Below are 18,958 nucleotides of genomic sequence, written 5' to 3' on the forward strand. Positions count from 1 at the left end.
TACATAACAGGGGAAGGGCACATCCTTGAGGGTAGCCGGAGTAGACTTCTACGAACACAGTGACTATGCCCCTGGCTCCTTACAGGAAAAGGCAGGTTCTGAGATATGAAAGGAAGGCTTGAGGGAAAGCCCTTAGCATGGAAGGAAGAGGGAACTGCTTCCTTACCTGGGGACTTTAAGACCTGAGCTTTGGCCTCCCAGGAGACTATGACATAAACTTAGAGGAACTCCTAGAAAGTGGAAGAAAACTAGTCTTGACCACTGGGTGTCTGAAAATGAGCTAAGGAGGGAAGTGATTCTTAAAGGGGTCCCTTGATGTTGCACTTGGGACTGGGTTTTAGGCTCTGAAAGACAACTTATCTGGTAGCCACCAGTGATTTTCTCTGAGTTTAAATATTATTCCACCATTGCTAAGCCTTCAATGAAAAAGGTAAGAGCTGGATTCACACTGGGGGTAGGGCAGCAACACGGAGAGTCGTGGCTGGAAGACACATGACAGTGGCTGTAGCTGCCTGAGGAACGTCAGGATCCTAAAGCCACAGGATGAACTCAGCAGTGGCTGGTCTGGGCTGTTTTCCGTGGTACTGAGAATCTGTGAGCCAAGCAACGGTAGAGATGCCGGCCAGGACCAAGACTGGGACACGGCCTCTTCCAGAGACATGGGAGAGATAGTATCCTAAAAAGTTCAGTTGAGGTTCTACTTCTTAGACAGTGAGGCCATAGAGCCATAAGACTTCAGGGCTAAGTTATTATTAAAGAAGAATTATTAAAGAATAATATGTTCTCATTTGTACCTATGTGATGGGGAAGCTTGGGGATACACAGATTATACTTTTCATTAAAAAATGTTGCCCAGATTTATCTAGTTAGGGCCTCTTTCTCCCAATTTTAAATGCAATATGGTAAATCCTTTTGATATGCACAAACTTTTTTTGGCTTGGGAAATTTTTCTTCCGTTATGTTTTTGTTAATTTCTCCTCTTCTAGTTCTAATTCTAAGGAACACCTACAAGGCTTAAGTTCCCTTGCTGTTCTCTGTAAGGACATCTGTCCCCTTATCTCTTCATTTCTCTCTCTCTGTCCTTCTCTTCTGCATTCTGGGAGTGAACTCCTCACGTTAGTCTTTCATAACCCTGAATGGAACATTCATTTACCATCTCACTTTTGCTCTCTATGATCTTAAGGACAATTTTAATGATGCCATTGCATTTTTAGTTGTTCTTATAGTTCCTTGCTTCATCCGTCTCCTTTCCAACACTCTTCCTTTTAAGCTTAGCCTGCACTCTATCATGGCTTTCTTGCCCTGCTTTCATAGTCTATCTCCTTGCATTCTCTAGAGAATGAACATAATTTTCCAAACTTCTTTGCTCTTTAAGTTATTTTTAACCTGTGTTCTTCTGAGTTTTCAGAAGGATAACTCTGTTCTGTTCTGCAGTATTCTTCCATAGGTATAATGTTAACTTGCCATTGGTATTCATATCCTTTGAAACCACAGGAAGAATTCTGCAGTAAAGCAGGATGCGTGGACCATCACTGATTTTACTCGCTGCCCACTGATTTTCCAGCTGAATTCCTGCCTTAGGTCACTGGACAAATGGCGGGCTGGTGTCTATAATTTCTAGTTAAACTCCAGGATCCAGCACTGGCTGCAGTGGACGGAACTCCTGCTGTCCGCCTTGGTGGACAAATGCATGAGATGAACTGCAGTACCGGAAGCAGGATGCTCTGGTACCCGTCCCACCGAGAGTGCTGATATAATATACTTCCTGGATGCAGCACGGTCTCACCAAAGCCCGCCGACTTCCTGCTCAGGGATTTCTTGGATCCAAACTCTGAATGGCTGTGGAAGGACCTGTGTTGACAGGGGGTTGAGGATAATATCATGGTGCAGCAAAAAGCAGAGGCAGTAAAGGATACATGCCCAATTTTCTAACTGCTGTAAATCTTGCTTCTTTGAATCATTGGTAAGATGGTAAGAGAAAGATAAAAGTGCTTTCCTACTAAATCTCAGGTAGGCCTCAAATAAAGTAAACCCAACACTCTCTTGCCCCTAAAGTTAGTGAAATTTTTTTCTAGATTCTTGACAAAGGAAGACCTCAGTTCTAGTTTTCTGTTATTGTGAAGTTTTATCACTTTTAAAAAGTACTTTAGTGGGAACTTGTGTGTTAGGTACTTGCCAGGTACAATTTTAAACCAGAAATCTTGAGCTCTCCAAATTAATCCCAAACTGCCATGACTTACAGTGTAGAAATTCTCTCACAAGGAATGGATTGTTTCACACCAGTGGAACAGGATACAGCTTTTCAAGATTTACTGAATATTCCAGCCCTGAGATTTTCAACTAGCACTGCTATTTAGTCCTGTCTCACTTTTGAAAACACGAGTGCTCTTTATAGCCATCGTGTCAAACTGCCTACATTTTCTTAAGATTGATTTTGAAATCATATAACAGCAAGAGACCCAACTTCATAGATAAGCTGTCTTCAATTCCAACACCTCATTTTTTCTCAGATTGTCGGTTCTCAGGAAAGACAGGAATTTTAAACATTCCATTTAAAATTTCATTGAAAGGCCATTCACTAGCAGTAAGCATTTCTGTTCACACACTCTATTATCCTTTCTGGAATAAGGTAAAATATAAATAAATGAATTCAATAAGTAAATCACGGTAAAAGACTTCCCGATCATTCAGACATTCTAATGCATGCATCCTATTAGTAGGTTTCTACTCATTTCAGGCATTATCAATTTTTTGTTAATGGTATTTTGTTCTACCTCATCAAATGATACAGTTGTGTTGGTTACCATTTAAGATCTGAACAAAAAATTAATTATGGAAGTCTTTTGCTCTACTGAGACTGGTGCAAACATGCAAAGCTATGCCAGGAAAACATATTTATCTGTTCTAGTGCTACCATATTATTTCTCCAAATAGCAAGATCTGAGGTATAATAAATATACATGCTCCATGCTTCCAGCAGAGGGCTCTAAAGATAGACAGGTAGGTAGGTATTATAGATGGACAGACAGGAAGGCAGACAGATTTTTGGGGGGGAGGAGGAGGTAAATATTTGAATTCTGTTGAAAGGAGATCTATTTTTTGAAAAACAAATTCAACTTCTAAAATGTGAATTGTAGTCACCAGAATTATCTTCTAAGTGCATGCTTACAGTGTGACATTTCTGCTCATTAGGAAACAGACACTGGGCTTTTTTATCACAGTTGGTACCAATCCCTTTTATTCTTGTGTCTTCACAGCCTATTCAGGAAGCTCTTATCACAAGTCAATTAGTGCTTTGTGAGGCAAATGAATTCTGGATTAAATGGAAACAATGACCTCCACAAAATCCCATCCATCCCTTTATTTTTTTCCCTCCACAGTGTTTTTCTGCAGAAAGGAGTTTACCAGAGGAGCTATCGTCTCCACTAGGGTCAATGTAGCACCTGCAATGTGTTTTCAGACTTGTGGCATTATTTTAAAGCAATAAACTTCAACTTTTGTTTGGAGTTTCACTTGTCAGAGTCTGAGGAAAAGCTTCTACTACCCTGAGACGGTTTTAGGCCAAGTTGTGTTGAGATGCTGAACTCAAAAAAGAATGAAAAATAAAAGGTCTTTACCAAGCTAATAAAATTGGAATGGTTATAGAATAAAGGGACATGCTTTATAGCTAAGATGTTCATTCCAACCTCTTCTGGAACTTAATTTTTAAAGAACTGATTTATATATGACTTTAGAGCCACATACAATACAGTTACTGTCAACTTATTCATGTAAAATCCCCCCAAACAATATTGGCACATCCAGCATCAGGGATACACAAAACCAGAGTCTTTCATGTTAGGGGTTTTAGGCATTTGCTGAGGTCCCTCTTTATAGAATAGGTGTAAGAGAATAATGGAATTCAAGAGAAATTAAGTTCACACACAGAGGGACACCCATACTATATGCTTTTTAAAATTAGCTTAGTGAAACCATAAAAGCCAAGATCAGACTTGGTTACTAACTTCAAATAAAGATAGGCCCTCACTTATTAACAGAGAAGCAGTAACTTGGGTGTTATAACTATTTAAAAAGTAAAACTATAAGATATAATTCTTGGATATAATTTCCCCCTTGTCACCTCACCTCTGGCACTCATGAACTCTTCCTGCTCCAGACCTCCTCTGGGCTGACACTTGCCCTACTGGCCAGAATCTTCTTGCACTGTAGCCAGGGAAGCCAAGGATCCACTGGTGTTGGAATCACCTCTTCCTCATAACAGGGAACTGGCTTCCTTCTTCCACTAGGACCTTTCCCACCATTGCCCCTCCATGCTCTGAATAAGGTCAGGCTAAACTGGGTCATTTGCTAAAGGGGTTGATAAGCTTTTGTGGGCCGTCTTAGATACGTAACCATCATTTACAACATTACTTCTATGGGAACATAGCAAACTTATTTTGGGAATGTAAGAAGCTAAGTAGACTCTCCTAGTGATGATTCTTCATGATGAGCATTGCACATATTTGAGTGGACAGCCAATATAATTCTCAAGAATTCTGTCCATGGGGATTCAGAGTTCTACATTTAAAAATAGGGCTTGAGGGACCTTCCAGATGGAGGAGGAGTAAGACTTGGAGATCACCTTCCTCCCCACAAATACATCAGAAATACATCTACATGTGGAACAACTCCTACAGGACATCTACTGAACGCTGGCAGAAGACCTCAGACTTCCCAAAAGGCAAGAAACTGCCCATGTACCTGGCCGTGTGGCTGACAGGGTCTTGGTGATCCAGCTGGGTGTCAGGCCTGAGCCTCTGAGTTGGGAGAGCCAAGTTCAGGATATTGGTCCACCAGAGACCTCCCAGATACACGTAATATCAAACGGTGAAAGCTCTCCCAGAGATCTCCGTCAAAATGCTAAGACCCAGCTCCACTGAACGACCAGCAACCTACAGTGCTGGACACCCTACGCCAAACAACTAGCAAGACAGGAACACAACCCCACCCATTAGCAGAGAGGCTGGCTAAAAACATAGTAAGGTCACAGACACCCCAAAACACACCACCGGATGCGGTCCTGCCCACCAGAAAGACAAGATCCAGCCTCATCCACCAGAACACAGGCATTAGTCCCCTCCACCAGGAAACCTACAAAACCCACTGAACCAACCTTAGCCACTGGGGGCAGACACCAAAATCAATGGGAACTACGAACCTGCAGCCTGCGAAAAGGAGCCCCAAACACAGTAAGTTAAGCAAAATTAGAAGACACAGAAATATGCAGCAGATGAAGGAGCAAGGTAAAAACCCACCAGACCAAACAAATGAAGAGGAAATAGGCAGTCTACCTGAAAAAGAATTCAGAATAATGATAGTAAACATGATCCAAAATCTTGAAAATAGAATGCAGAAAATACAAGAAACGTTTAAAAAGGACCTAGAAGAACTAAAGAGCAAACAAATAATGATGAACAACACAATAAATGAAACTAAAAATTCTCTAGAAGGAATCAATAGCAGAATAACTGAGGCAGAAGAAAGGATAAGTGACCTGGAAGATAAAATAGTAGAAATAACTACCACAGCGCAGAATAAAAAAAAGAAGGAAAAGAATTGAGGACAGTCTTAGAGACCTCTGGGACAACATTAAACACATCAACATTCAAATTATAGGGGTCCCAGAAGAAGAAGAGGAAAAGAAAGGGACTGAGAAAATATTTGAAGAGATTATAGTTGAAAACTTCCCTAATATGGGAAAGGAAAGAGTCAATCAAGTCCAGGAAGCGCAGAGTCCCATACAGGATAAATACAAGGAGAAATATGCCAACACACATGTTAATCAAACTATCAAAAATTAAATAAAAAGAAAAACTATTAAGAGCAGCAAGGGAAAAGCAACAAATAACATACAAGGGAATCCTCATAAGGTTAACAGCAGATCTCTGCAAGCCAGAAGGAAGGGGCAGGACATATTTAAAGTGATGAAAGGGAAAAACCTACAACCAAGATTACTCTACCAGGCAAGGATCTCATTCAGATTCGATGGAGAAATTAAAACTTTTACAGACAATCAAAAGCTAAGAGAATTCAGCACCACCAAACCAGCTTTACAAAAAATGCTAAAGGAACTTCTTTAGGCAGGAAACACAAGAGAAGGAAAAGACCTACAGTAACAAACCCAAAACAATTAAGAAAATGGTAATAGGAACATACATATCGATAATTACCTTAAATGTAAATGGATTAAATGCTCCAACCAAAAGACATACACTGGCTGAATGGATACAAAAACAAGACCCGTATATATGCTGTCTACAAGAGACCCACTTCAGACCTAGGGACACATACAGACTGAAAGTGAGGGGATGGAAACAGATATTCGGGGCAAATAGAAATTAAAAAAAACCTGGAGAAGCAATTCTGATATCAGACAAAATAGACTTTAAAACAAAGACTATTACAAGAGACAAAGAAGGAAACTACATAATGATCAAGGGATCAAACCAAGAAGAATATATAATATTGTAAATATTTATGCACCCAACACAGGAGCACCTCAATACATAAGGCAAATGCTGACAGCCATAAAAGGGGGAAGTCAACAGTAACACAGTCACAGTAGGGGACTTTAACACCCCACTCTCACCAATGGACAGATCAGCCAAAATGAAAATAAATAAGGAAAAACAAGCTTTAAATGATACATTAAACAAGATGGACTTAATTGGTATTTATAGGACATTCTATACAAAAACAACAGAATACACTTTCTTCTCAAGGGCTCATGGAACATTCTCCAGGATAGATCATACCTTGGGTCACAAATAAAACCTTGGTAAATTTAAGAAAACTGAAATTGTATCAAGTATCCTTTCCGACCACAACACTATGAGACTAGATATCAATTACAGGAAAAAATCTGTAAAAAATACAAACACACGGAGGCTAAACAATACACTACTGAATAACCAAGAGATCACTGAAGACATCAGAGGAAATCAAAAAATACCTGGAAACAAATGACAATGAAAACGTGACGACCCAAAACCTATGGGATGCAGCAAAAGCAGTTCTAGGAGGGAAGTTTATAGCAATACAATCCTACCTTAAGAAACAAGAAACATCTCAAATAAACAACCTAACCTTACACCTAAAGCAATTAGAGAAAGAAGAACAAAAAAACTCCTAAGTTAGCAGAAGGAAGGAAATCATAAAGATCAGATCAGAAATAAAGGAAAAAGAAATGAAGGAAATGATAGCAAAGATCAATAAAACTAAAAGCTGCTTCTTTGAGAGGATAAACAAACTTGATAAACCACTAGCCAGACTCATCAAGAAATAAATGGAGAAGACTCAAATAAACAGAATTAGAAATGAAAAAGGAGAAGTAACAACTGACACTGCAGAAATACAAAGAATCATGAGGGATTACTACAAGCGACTATATGCCAATAAAATGGACAACCTGGAAGAAATGGATAAATTCTTAGGAAAGCACAACCTTCCGAGACTGAACCAGGAAGAAACAGAAAACATGAAGAGACCAATCACAAGCACTGAAATTGAAACTGTGATTAAAAATCTTCCAACAAACAAAAGCCCAGGACCAGATGGCTTCACAGGCGAATTCTATCAAACATTTAGAGAAGAGCTAACACCTATCCTTCTCAAACTCTTCCAAAATATAGCAAAGGGAGGAACACTCCCGAACTCATTCTACGAGGCCATAATAACCCTGATACCAAAAGCAGACAAAGATGCCACAAAAAAAGAAAACTACAGGCCAATATCACTGATGAACACAGATGCAAAAGTCCTCAACAAGATACTAGCAAACAGAATCCAACAGCACACCAAAAGGATCATACACCATGATCAAGTGAGGTTTATCCCAGAGATGCATGGATTCTTCAATATCTGCAAATCAATCAATGTGATACACCGTATTAACAAACTGAAAGAGAAAAATCATATGATCATCTCAATAGATGCAGAAAAAGCTTTTGACATAATTCAACACCCATTTATGATAAAAACCCTCTAGAAAGTAGGCATAGAGGGAACTTACCTCAACAAATAAGGCCATATATGACAAACCCACAGCCAACATTGTTCTCAATGGTGAAAAACTGAAACCATTTGCTCTAAGGTCAGGAACAAGACGAGGTTGTCCACTCTCACCACTATTATTCAACATAGTTTTGGAAGTTTTAGCCACAGCAAGCAGAGAAGAAAAAGAAATAACAGGAATCCAAATTGCAAAAGAAGTGAAACTGTCACTGTTTGCAGATGACATGATACTATACATAGAGATTCCTAAAGATGCCACCAGAAAACTACTAGAGCTAATCAATGAATTTGGTAAAGTAGCACGATACAAAATTAATGCCCAGAAATCTCTTGTATTCCTATATACTAATGATGAAAAATCTGAAAGTGAAGTTAAGAAAACACTCTCATTTACCATTGCAACAAAAAGAATAAAATACCTAGGAATAAACCTACCTAGGGAGACAAAAGACCTGTATGCAGAAAACTATAGGACACTGATGAAAGAAATTAAAGATGATATAAACAGATGGAGAGATATACCATGTTCTTGGAATGGAAGAATCAACATTGTGAAAATGATTATACTACCCAAAGCAATCTACATATTCAGTGCAATCCCTATCAAACTACCAATGGCATTTTTCACAGAACTAGAACAAAAAATTTCACAATTTGTATGGAGACACAAAAGAGCCTGAAGTGCCAAAGCAATCTTGAGAAAGAAAAATGGAGCTGGAGGAATCAGGCTCCCAGACTTCAGACTATACTACAAAGCTACAGTAATCAAGACACTATGGTACTGGCACAAAAACAGAAATATAGATCAATGGAATAGGATAGAAAGCCCAGAGGTAAACCCATGCACATATGGTCACCTTATCTTTGATAAAGGCGCTAAGAATATACAGTGGAGAACGACAGCCTTTTCAATAAGTGGTGCTGGGAAAACTGGACAGCTACATGTAAAAGAATGAAATTAGAACACTCCCTAACACCATACACAAAAATACACTCAAAATGGATTAAAAACCTAAATGTAAGGCCAGAGACTATAAAAGTCTTAGAGGAAAACATAGGCAGAACACTCTATGACATAAATCACAGCAAGATCCTTTTTGACCCACCTCCTAGAGAAATGGAAATAAAAACAAGAACAAACAAATGGGACCTAATGAAACTTCAAAGCTTTTGCACAGCAAAGGAAACCATAAACAAGACAAAAAGACAGCCCTCAGACTGGGAGAAAATATTTGCAAATGAAGCAACTGACAAAGGATTAATCTCCAAAATTTACAAGCAGCTCATGCAGCTCAATATCAAAAAAGCAAACAACCCAATCCAAAATTGGGCAGAAGACCTAAATAGACATTCTCCAAAGAAGATATACAGATTGCCAACAAACACATGAAAGAATGTTCAACATCACTAATCATTAGAGAAATGCAAATCAAAACTACAATCAGGTCTTACACATCACACCAGTCAGAATGGCCATCATCAAAAAATCTACAAACAATAAATGCTGGAGAGGGTGTGGAGAAAGAGGAACCCTCTTGCACTGTTGGTGGGAATGTAAATTGATACAGCCACTATGGAGGACTGTATGGAGGTTCCTTAAAAAACTAAAAATAGAACTACCACATGATCCAGCAATCCCACTACTGGACACATACGCTGAGAAAACCATAATTCAAAAAGAGTCATGTACCACAATGTTCACTGCAGCTCTATTTACAATAGCCAGGACATGGAAGCAACCTAAGTGTCCATCGACAGATGAATAGATAAAGATGTGGCACATGTACACAACGGAATATTACTCAGCCATAAAAAGAAACGAAATTGAGTTATTTGTAGTGAGGTGGATGGACCTAGAATCTGTCATACAGAGCGAAGTAAGTCAGAAAGAGAAAAACAAATACCGTATGCTAACACATATATATAGAATCTTAAAAAAAGAAAAAAAAATGGTTCTGAGGAACCTATGGGCAGGACAGGAATAAAGACGCAGACATAGAGAATGGACCTGAGGACATGGGGAGGGGGAAGGGTAAGCTGGGACGAAGTGAGAGAGTGGCATGGACATATATACACTACGAAATGTAAAATAGATAGCTAGTGGGAAGCAGCCGCATAGCACAGGGAGATCAGCTCAGTGCTATGTGTTCACCTAGAGGGGTGGGATAGGGAGGGTGGGAGGGAGATGGAAGAGGGAGGAGATATGGTGATATATGTATATGTATAGCTGATTCAGTTTGTTATAAAGCAGAAAGTAACACACTATTGTAAAGCAAATATATTCCAGTAAAGATGTTTAAAAAAAAAGAAAAAAAAAAAATAGGGCTCAGATCAGGGTGATCTACTCATGTATTTTTCTAAATATAATAATTATTCACATTCATTGAATTATTAACTTACAGGGTTACTAATAAGCTAATAAAAGTTGCAAACTGGCTAAGAGAAAAGTTTGAGTTAATAAAAAGTTCAACTATTATAATGTTATTAGTGATTCAAACTCAATTAAGTTAAATGTCTCCTATTAACTCAAGGATGGAGACTTAAAATTCACTTGTATTATGTAACTATTCAATGAAAGCATTTTAAATTAACATCATTTAAACAAAACCAAAAAGCCTGATTTAAAGGTTTCACTGCGTTTGGTTTCCTGCATAAGGGCTTTAATACATACATTTTATTTAGCACATTTACACACATAGTAAAAACTGTTTACTACAATTAGGCCTTAACCAATAGGTTAATAACTAGTATAAACTCTGATAACACGCATGAGAATAGAAGACAGCCTAGGTTCAATTCCTTAGATCCTACCACTTTCTTGCTGAGGACCTTGGGCAAATTACTTTGAGTCTTGGTTTATTCACCTGTAAAATGGGAGTAACTGGTATAAGTAGCTACCTCATAGCAGGTTTAAATGAGACAATCTATATACTTAGAAGAGAGCTTGGCATATACAGGCATATCTCGGAGACACTGCAGGTCTGCTTCCAGACCAGTGCGATAAAGTGAGTATCGCTATAAAGTGAGTCACATGACTATTCTGGTTTCCAGTGCATTTAAAGTTTATGTTTATACTATACTGTAGTCTATTAAGTGTGCTATAGCACTGTTTAAAAAACAATGTACATACCTTAATTAAAAAATAGTTTATTGCTAAAAAATGCTAACCATTATCTGAGCCTTCAGTGAGTGGTAGTAGTAATATCAATGGTCACTGACCACAGATCGATGACCACAACAAATATAATAATAATGAAAAAGTTTGAAATATTGGGAGAATTACCAAAATATGACACAGAGACACGAAGTGAGCAAATGCTGGTGGAAAAAATGGCACCAACAGATTTGCTCTACACAGAACTGCCAACAAACTTTCAATTTGTTAAAAAAAAAAAAAATGCAGTGCCTATGAAGTGTGATAAAGTGAAGTGCAATAAAATGAGGTATGCCTGCAATAAATACTCAATAAAAGTCAGGTATTACCAGGTTTGCATATCTATCATATAGATTTTCAACAATTCAAAGACACATCAGTATGACTATAGTTACTGTGGCACCGGGTGGATATGTCACTCTAGCTCAAGTTCTACCAGTGGCTTCCTATCATAACTGGAATAAAATTCAAAGTCCCCACCTTGGTCCTGCATGATCTGGCTTCTGGTCACCTCTCAGACCTCACTGCCAGTCTAGACACTTTTGTACCAGCTGTTCCCTCTGCTTCAAACACCCTCCCCAAGGCTACAACCTTCACTTCATCTAGCTTTCTGTTTACATATCATTATAGGAAGGTTTTTCCTAACAACTCCATTCAAAAGTTTTCTGCCACCCCTTCCATTAGCTCTTTACCTCCTTATCTGCTTTATTTCTCTTTATATTTATAATTAGTACTGGGTATCACATTACAGATGTATTTATTCATTTGTTTTTTATCTGTCTCCCCCCACTAGAATGTAAGCTCCATGAGGTCAGGGAATGCATCGTATGTATACATAGCTATATCCTGTAAGTTTCTAAAACATTGGTTGCATTTAGGAGGCTCTCAACAAACAGGTGTCAAACAACTGAATTAAATAACTAAACCGAATACAAAAATGCATCACACATGGTTGATCTCCATGAGGGGTTTATAATCTTGTATGGAAGAAGAAACAGTCACAACGATTCTGTGTTATTATTGCCTGAATCACTTTAACGTGATTGCTAATGAGTGACAAATTTTCATTATCTGCATCCAAGGGTTAATTGTTGGATTTAAAAAAGCCCTTTGTGTATACTCAATAAATTGACAATAGAACTCCCAGCTGAGTAATTTAGCCTCTGGTTTGCTGGTCATCAGAAGCTAAACTATGTTTTCTGCCTTAGGAGGCACACACATAAATGTACTCGGAATGTGCCGTATATAGCGTGACTGGCAGACATTTCATTTGACAGACCTACTCAGTCAAGGCTAAGGTGCAGTTATAATCAGCTGCATCACCTTTCTAGTCATTTTATCATCTAAACAGGTAAGTGAAAAGCCCTGATTCTACCAGCTGATCCTACTGAAAGCCTAGGCTCACATTCCTGAAAACCAGTTGGTCACACAACTTCAACCTTCACTGAAGCGAAGAAATGACAGCTCTCCTTCCCATTTCTGTGTAACACTCAGGCTTACTGTGATGCTTCAAGACGAAGGAAGCAAATTGCAAAAGCAAAAAAAAGAGTGAATGTATCAGATTTAGAAGACACCATCTTTCCTAAACTGCAAAGCCTCTGAACGTTTATATGCTACTGTGGCTGCTTGTACAAAGGTCATTCCCAATGGTGAGCCTCCCGAGATCAACTGAATAATTTTGAAAACTTCTTTATATCAGGAACAAAGACATCAATTCACAGTTAATAGAAACAACTTTTGTAAAAGGTCAAACCCATTCATTTTTTAAAAAGCTTTCCAAATTAAGGCAAAATGATTGTTTACTTAATGTTTTATACCTTCAATATTAGTTTTAGATGTGTCTCACACACAGAGACACACATGCGTGTCAGGGACTTGCACAATCCTGGCTTTATCGCTCACTGGCTCTGTGGCCTTGAGCATGTTATCTTACCTCTCTGCTTCAAGTTCCTCATCTATAAAATGGATGGTGTTTTCTACCTCATATTGCCTGCCATGTAATAAGTACTGGACAAATGCAAAGCATTGAATTTATCCATTTTGTATCTAGAATTTACTACTCTCTCCTGATAATCATATTCTCCTCCTTCCTTTTCATAACAGAACTACGGCTTTTAGCTTGGTGCATAGTTGCCCAGCAAGACCACACTCCCACTAGGCGTGGACAAGTGTCTAAATTCTGGTCAATGGGATGTGGGCAGTAAAGGTGTGTACGGCTCCTCTGAAAGGAAGGAACTTGCCCTCCTCGCTCTCCTCCCTCAGGCTGGAACCTGAGAGCAGGAGTGGTGACTGTCGGACCAAGCCCACACACATGACGCCCAGGGGTAGCAGCCCTGGAGAGGGAAGGTGCTAAGACCCGCAGGGCTCACCCTGCGCCTTCCTCCTCCCTGGGCCCCTCATCTGCTGGGACTTCTGTGTTTGAGAAAAAATAAACTTCTATACTGTTTAAGCTACAATTGTTTCTGTTGAAGTGGCCAAATTAATACACTAACTCATGCTAGCATCTTTACTCAATTTTAAATTATAAAAGTTCACAGCCAGGCATCTTGAAATCTATAGTCATTCTCTTCCATATTGATGATCAATTACTTGATGTCAAGTCCTTGTTAGGGGAAGACACCCTCCTCCTGCCCAAATTAAAACACTTGGCAGGTCACAGGTAGTGTCTGGGTCCTGGCAATGGACACCTGGATGACTGTGACAGAAATCCAGAAGGAAGGTACCAGCAGTTGTCCAGGGAGGGGGCTGTTCAGGAAGGTCATGAGGTCAGAGCACAGGGTGTGTGTCAGGGCTGGCAGTGTAAGACCCCACTTGGCAGGTCCACCTACCAGCCTGAGGTAGTTCTGTAGCATCTGCAGAGGGATCATAGAGGCATAGGTCACGCTACTGAGGCAGCCTTCCTGCGGCCCTGTGAGAAAGAAGCAAACGGAAGGAAAAATGGGCTCTTCTTGTGAACTGTATAAATGATCAAAACATAAAAGAGCCTATCATAAAAGATACAATATGTTTATTGACTTATGTAGGCAGAGCTGACATTTGGCCAAGAGGCACCAGTGTGCCTTTACCATCGTGAAAATACTGTAACACTTTGTATTTACTGAGAGCCCCTGTCGCTGGCCTCCCAAGAGCTCCCAGCTGCCCCTACCTTCCCCCGGAGCCCACCCATCCCCTGTCAATCACTACCAGGGCATTCAGATCCAGGCTCCAAAACTATAGCTTGTATTTGCTCTGATTGCTGGATTCAATATTTTACTGTTTATAAGCAAATGTCATCAGAGATAATCCCAATCCTCAGAAAGTTCTAGCCTTGCCAGCATTAATGTACGGGTGCATTCCCAAACTCTGTCCCCTGCCCCCGACCCCCTTCCGTGTTCAGCCACTCTCTCAATATGGTGTTTCAGCCTGAAGGAATTTTCTGGAATGGTCTCACACTTTTTTTAAACTTAAGTATCATTCAAGCAATAAAATAAAACTTTATTAGTTCAAACTGAATTTTTAAATGCTCCATTCCCAAATCTGGGAAATGCATGATGATAAAAGTAGCCTTTTAGAGTTAAAGGCCGAGAAATTGAGAATTTCTATACTACTTACTAGCTTTATGTACTCAGACAAGAAAATCAATCTCTCTGAGCCTCAATTTCCTTGTATGTAAAATGAGGATAAAATAAATACCTATCTTAATTGGGCTGTTGTAAGGATTACATGAATTTATACTTGTATTGCGCTGTAAACGACAGAGCCTAGCACAGAGTAGATGCTCACTGAAATTAGCCTGTACCCTAATAATCACATTGGTCATACATGGACTTGACAGCAATAAAAGAAAGACAGTGCTCTTAACATGGTATCTGTCACTCTCTTATAAGCACATCAGTTTGTTCCTAAAGAGAAATGCAATCAGAATCTCAGCAATCAATGATCAGGACAGACGTCACCACAGGCATAAGAAACATGACTTTTGATTTTTCCTCTTCTTAAACATTTCAAAAAACATCTAATTACTTAGTAGTGGGAGTCACACATGCATGGCCTGAGGACACAGGACAAAATCATGCAGATTCAGAGCCTGTGCTGTGAAACACTCATGATGCAAAGTCTCTCAACCTCACCTCAGTCTGGAATACCCTTACCTGACAAAAGTGCAGTGACCTGCTCTGCTTTATTCGTTCTCATAAAGTCCCACGGGGACTGGGTGAAGCTCTGACCTGCTGACCACGGCACATTTCCTAGTTCAAAAAAGATAAAATGAAATATCAAGAAAAGCTTAAAAGTAATTCTTCTTATAAGAGTCAATGAATGATCTCCTGTGTGAGACCCTAAAGGACTCCAGAGCTTAGGCTGTCAGAGACACAGACAGACTATGGAAAGAGTCACACAAAGGGTTAACTCCCAATTTTTGTGGATGGTCAAGAGGAGGCCTTCAAGCTACAGCCTTCTCCAAAGCTTTTCTTACAAGGGATTGAAAGAAACCTGGAGAGTGAAAATACAACCAAACATGCCCAGGGTGAAGTTTTCAAGAACAAAGCAGATCATAACCTTTCATGGTTCTTGCAGTGCCTGCTTCTCAAAGCCCGAGCACTTTGGATGAGATAACAGGTCCTTTATGATCTGGTCCCTGCCCCACTTTCCACCAAATTTTTGGATTCTAATAAAAAGAGTGAACTTCAGGGGCTCAGAATAAAGCAAACCTTTTCACAGTCTGTGCCCCCTGCTCACTCTTGCTCAAAAAAGGGTCCCACTTCGTAAGTGTCCACTCTGGGGAGGTATCAGTCCTCAGTACTTGTTTCCATCTCTTCCTTCCACAGATCAATTCTCAAATACCTATTCTCAGCACACCTCCAACACACATGCATACCCTACCTGTAACTCACTGCTTCTCTGTTGCCCTTGGTCCCTTTAATCCAGTTGAGGTTATCAATAAAGTTACTTACATACATACATAATAACAATGGTATGCAGGCATACCTCCTTTTATTGTGCTTTGCTTTATTGCCCATTGCAGAGCTTGTGTTATTTACAAACTGAAAGCTCTTGACCCTGCATGGACCAAGTCTATCAGCGCCATTTTTCCAACAGCATTTGCTCACTCTGTGCCTGTGTAACATTTTGGTAATTCTCACAATATTTCAAACGTTTTCATTCTTATTATATTTGTTATGGTGATCTGTGATCAGTGATCTTTGATGTTACTATTGCAAAAAGATTATGACTTGCCGAAGGCTCAGATGATAGCATTTTTTAGCAAAAAAAGTTTTTTAATTCAGGTATGTACATAGTTTTTTTTAGACAATGCTATTGTACACTTAATAGACTGCAATACATTATAAATAATTTTTATATGCACTGAGAAACCAATACATGTGACTCGCTTTACTGGGGTATTCTGTTTATTGCGGTGGTCTGGAACTGAACCCGCAATATCCCTGAGGTATGCCTGTAACTACCAGTTATCAACTGGCCACAGCCAGGTACTAAACGAAAGCCTTTACCCACAAAACTCAATGATTTTTAGATCCGAAATGCTACTTGGGTGCCCCGCACCTCGGGGACAAGAATGAACACCGGAACGGTCAGGCCTTAGCAGCCACTGCTCACGGAAGTACCCGGATCTGATGCTGGTGAATACCCATTTGCCTTCCCCAGTTTCCAGATTAGCTGGATGAGGGCTGAGGGTGGAGGGCCATTTCCTTCAAAACATAGCCGTGAGGACTTCGTTTATTAGACCCCTGGGCAGAACCACACCTTAAATAATACTGCATTTTCTGGGCAAATGTGTTCCTGAGAATCATTTATGACATTTTTTTAATGCACTTCTAAAATTATATAATAATTCTTCTGTAATAATTATTTTATGATTATAACAATGATCCATAAAATTAAGTTGCGAATAATTTGCTTTAAAAGCTATTGGTAATATATGTTTTGAAAGTGATTTAGCATATTATTTGTGAACAAAATAAAATACTTTCTAATATAATAAGCTGATACATTAATCGCATGGGGAAAATTGCCCTTCCTTCAATCTTGACTATTCTTTTGCAACCTGGTGCTATTGAAAATACACAGGCTTTCCTATCAGACAGACTGGAATTTGAGTCCTGTGTGACCTCAGGCAAGTTAACCTGTAACTAGTTATGTGTAAATGAGCCTGCTGTAAGGACTCACTAAGGTCTGTATATAAATAAAGCTCCCAGCACAGTCCTGACATCACGGGAGGTTCCCCAAAGATGTCAGTTCTCTTAGTTCGACAGGAGAGAAACTAACCAGGGACAACTAACATTTATAGTACACTTACTATGTTTACCAGAAAGCAAATCTTATCTTTTTAAGTTCTTTGGAGTCCTATCAAACAGAAACAAGCAGGTATCACCCTGACTCATCCCAAGTGGGAGCTTTGACTGTATCTTCATTCAAGTGCTTCTTCTAACTCTAGACTTTATTAGGACTCCCATCCTAAGGTAAGGTGTTCATACACTACTGCATCACTGGCATAGCCCAAGTACAAACTTCGAGCTGTGTTCAGAGCTTGTATATTAGCAAGCAGCTGCAATGTGGTTAGTTGCTTGCATTTATCAAAATAGCAAGTGCAATCACAAAGCCTCATCAAGGGCTTTCATGTTCTTTACTCTCTGGGTATTATTTGAGGCATAAAAGCATTTTTATACCAACAGGCAACATTACGTAATGGTTGCGTTATGAATACTCAAGTTTTTCAGCACCAGCAGCTGCCACAAGTGAGCTTTGAATGTATTTAATCAGTGAACTACGTATCAGGTTAGGGAGCCCATGAACATAAATAAACCCAGAAATTAACTTTCCCTTCATTGCAGGACTGCTGATACCTAACGTGATGGATCGCACGCTGCTTGCACCGAGGCCAATGCTAGAGTCAGTGGTGCTATTAAACGTCACGTCTTCCAGACTCCACCATCCATCAGAAGAGATTGCTTGGAAATGATTTGTCAGAGCTTGACTCACTGCTTTTGAAAAATCATCCCATGATGTCTGTTTGCGAATATTTAAAGCACATATTGTGTTTTCACATTCAAAATCATCGGCACCGTAGTTGCCTGATTGAATCTCACCCACTGAAATCCTTAAGGGTATTTTAAGAGCATCTGTTGGAAGAATGAAAGAATTAGGGGAAAAAAATCCTGACAGGAAAAAACCCAGCAAAAATCTCACATAAAACAAACAGATATAAACATTTTAAAAACAAAGCAAAGGGCAGCTATCCTATTTTTTTTTTAAATATCATCAATTGAATATTCGTCTACTGGAGTAAATTTTGGTCTCCCCATCTCTTCACAGTTTCTTTGGAACCATGTTGCTTGAACTGTTTATCTTTCCTTGTCTCTTTGGCCAGTTCTACTTCCTTGATTCTTTCCCTTCAGCAAGGTTCTCAAATTCTTTCAAAAAGCATCTGAGAAAACTAGAGCCCTCTCTTGACCTCTCTATATCACCTTTTCTCCTCACCTTCATTGATAACATCATGAAGAAGGCAGGTTACAGCTGCGTAGGTCAGTGTGTTTAGGACAGTGGTTTCAGACTCATACAGACCTTGGGCTGGGCCTCAGGGTCAGCTTTCTACTAGCCATGTGTACTTGGTAGATGGCCTTGATCTCTCTATGCCCCAATTTCTTCCATAAAATGGAAGGAACGTACAACTGAGTTGCTATGAAGAATAAATGAACTCATGTTTGGAAGGGATTTAACACACTATTTGTTTAACACATTATCTGTTAACACACT

General features: G+C 39.4%; 1 protein-coding gene across 4 annotated transcripts in view; it reads right to left on the bottom strand.

Moving 5' to 3' along the window:
* CTTNBP2 (cortactin binding protein 2) overlaps window positions 1–18,958 on the bottom strand; it is a 156,459-nt gene that overhangs the window by 29,942 nt on the left and 107,559 nt on the right. For 3 of the 4 annotated variants that reach the window (XM_082399964.1, XM_082399965.1, XM_082399967.1), the window contains 3 exons: window positions 18,049–18,324; window positions 15,337–15,432; window positions 14,035–14,114 (listed from right to left, as the gene is read on the bottom strand). In XM_082399964.1, coding sequence (XP_082256090.1) covers window positions 14,035–14,114; window positions 15,337–15,432; window positions 18,049–18,324 — 452 coding nt within the window. The remainder of the gene's footprint in view (window positions 1–14,034; window positions 14,115–15,336; window positions 15,433–18,048; window positions 18,325–18,958) is intronic. The other variant, XM_082399966.1, reaches the window with a different exon arrangement.

The sequence above is a fragment of the Balaenoptera borealis genome (genome assembly GCF_965194805.1).
Source record: "Balaenoptera borealis genome assembly, chromosome: 7".
Lineage (NCBI taxonomy): Eukaryota > Metazoa > Chordata > Mammalia > Artiodactyla > Balaenopteridae > Balaenoptera > Balaenoptera borealis.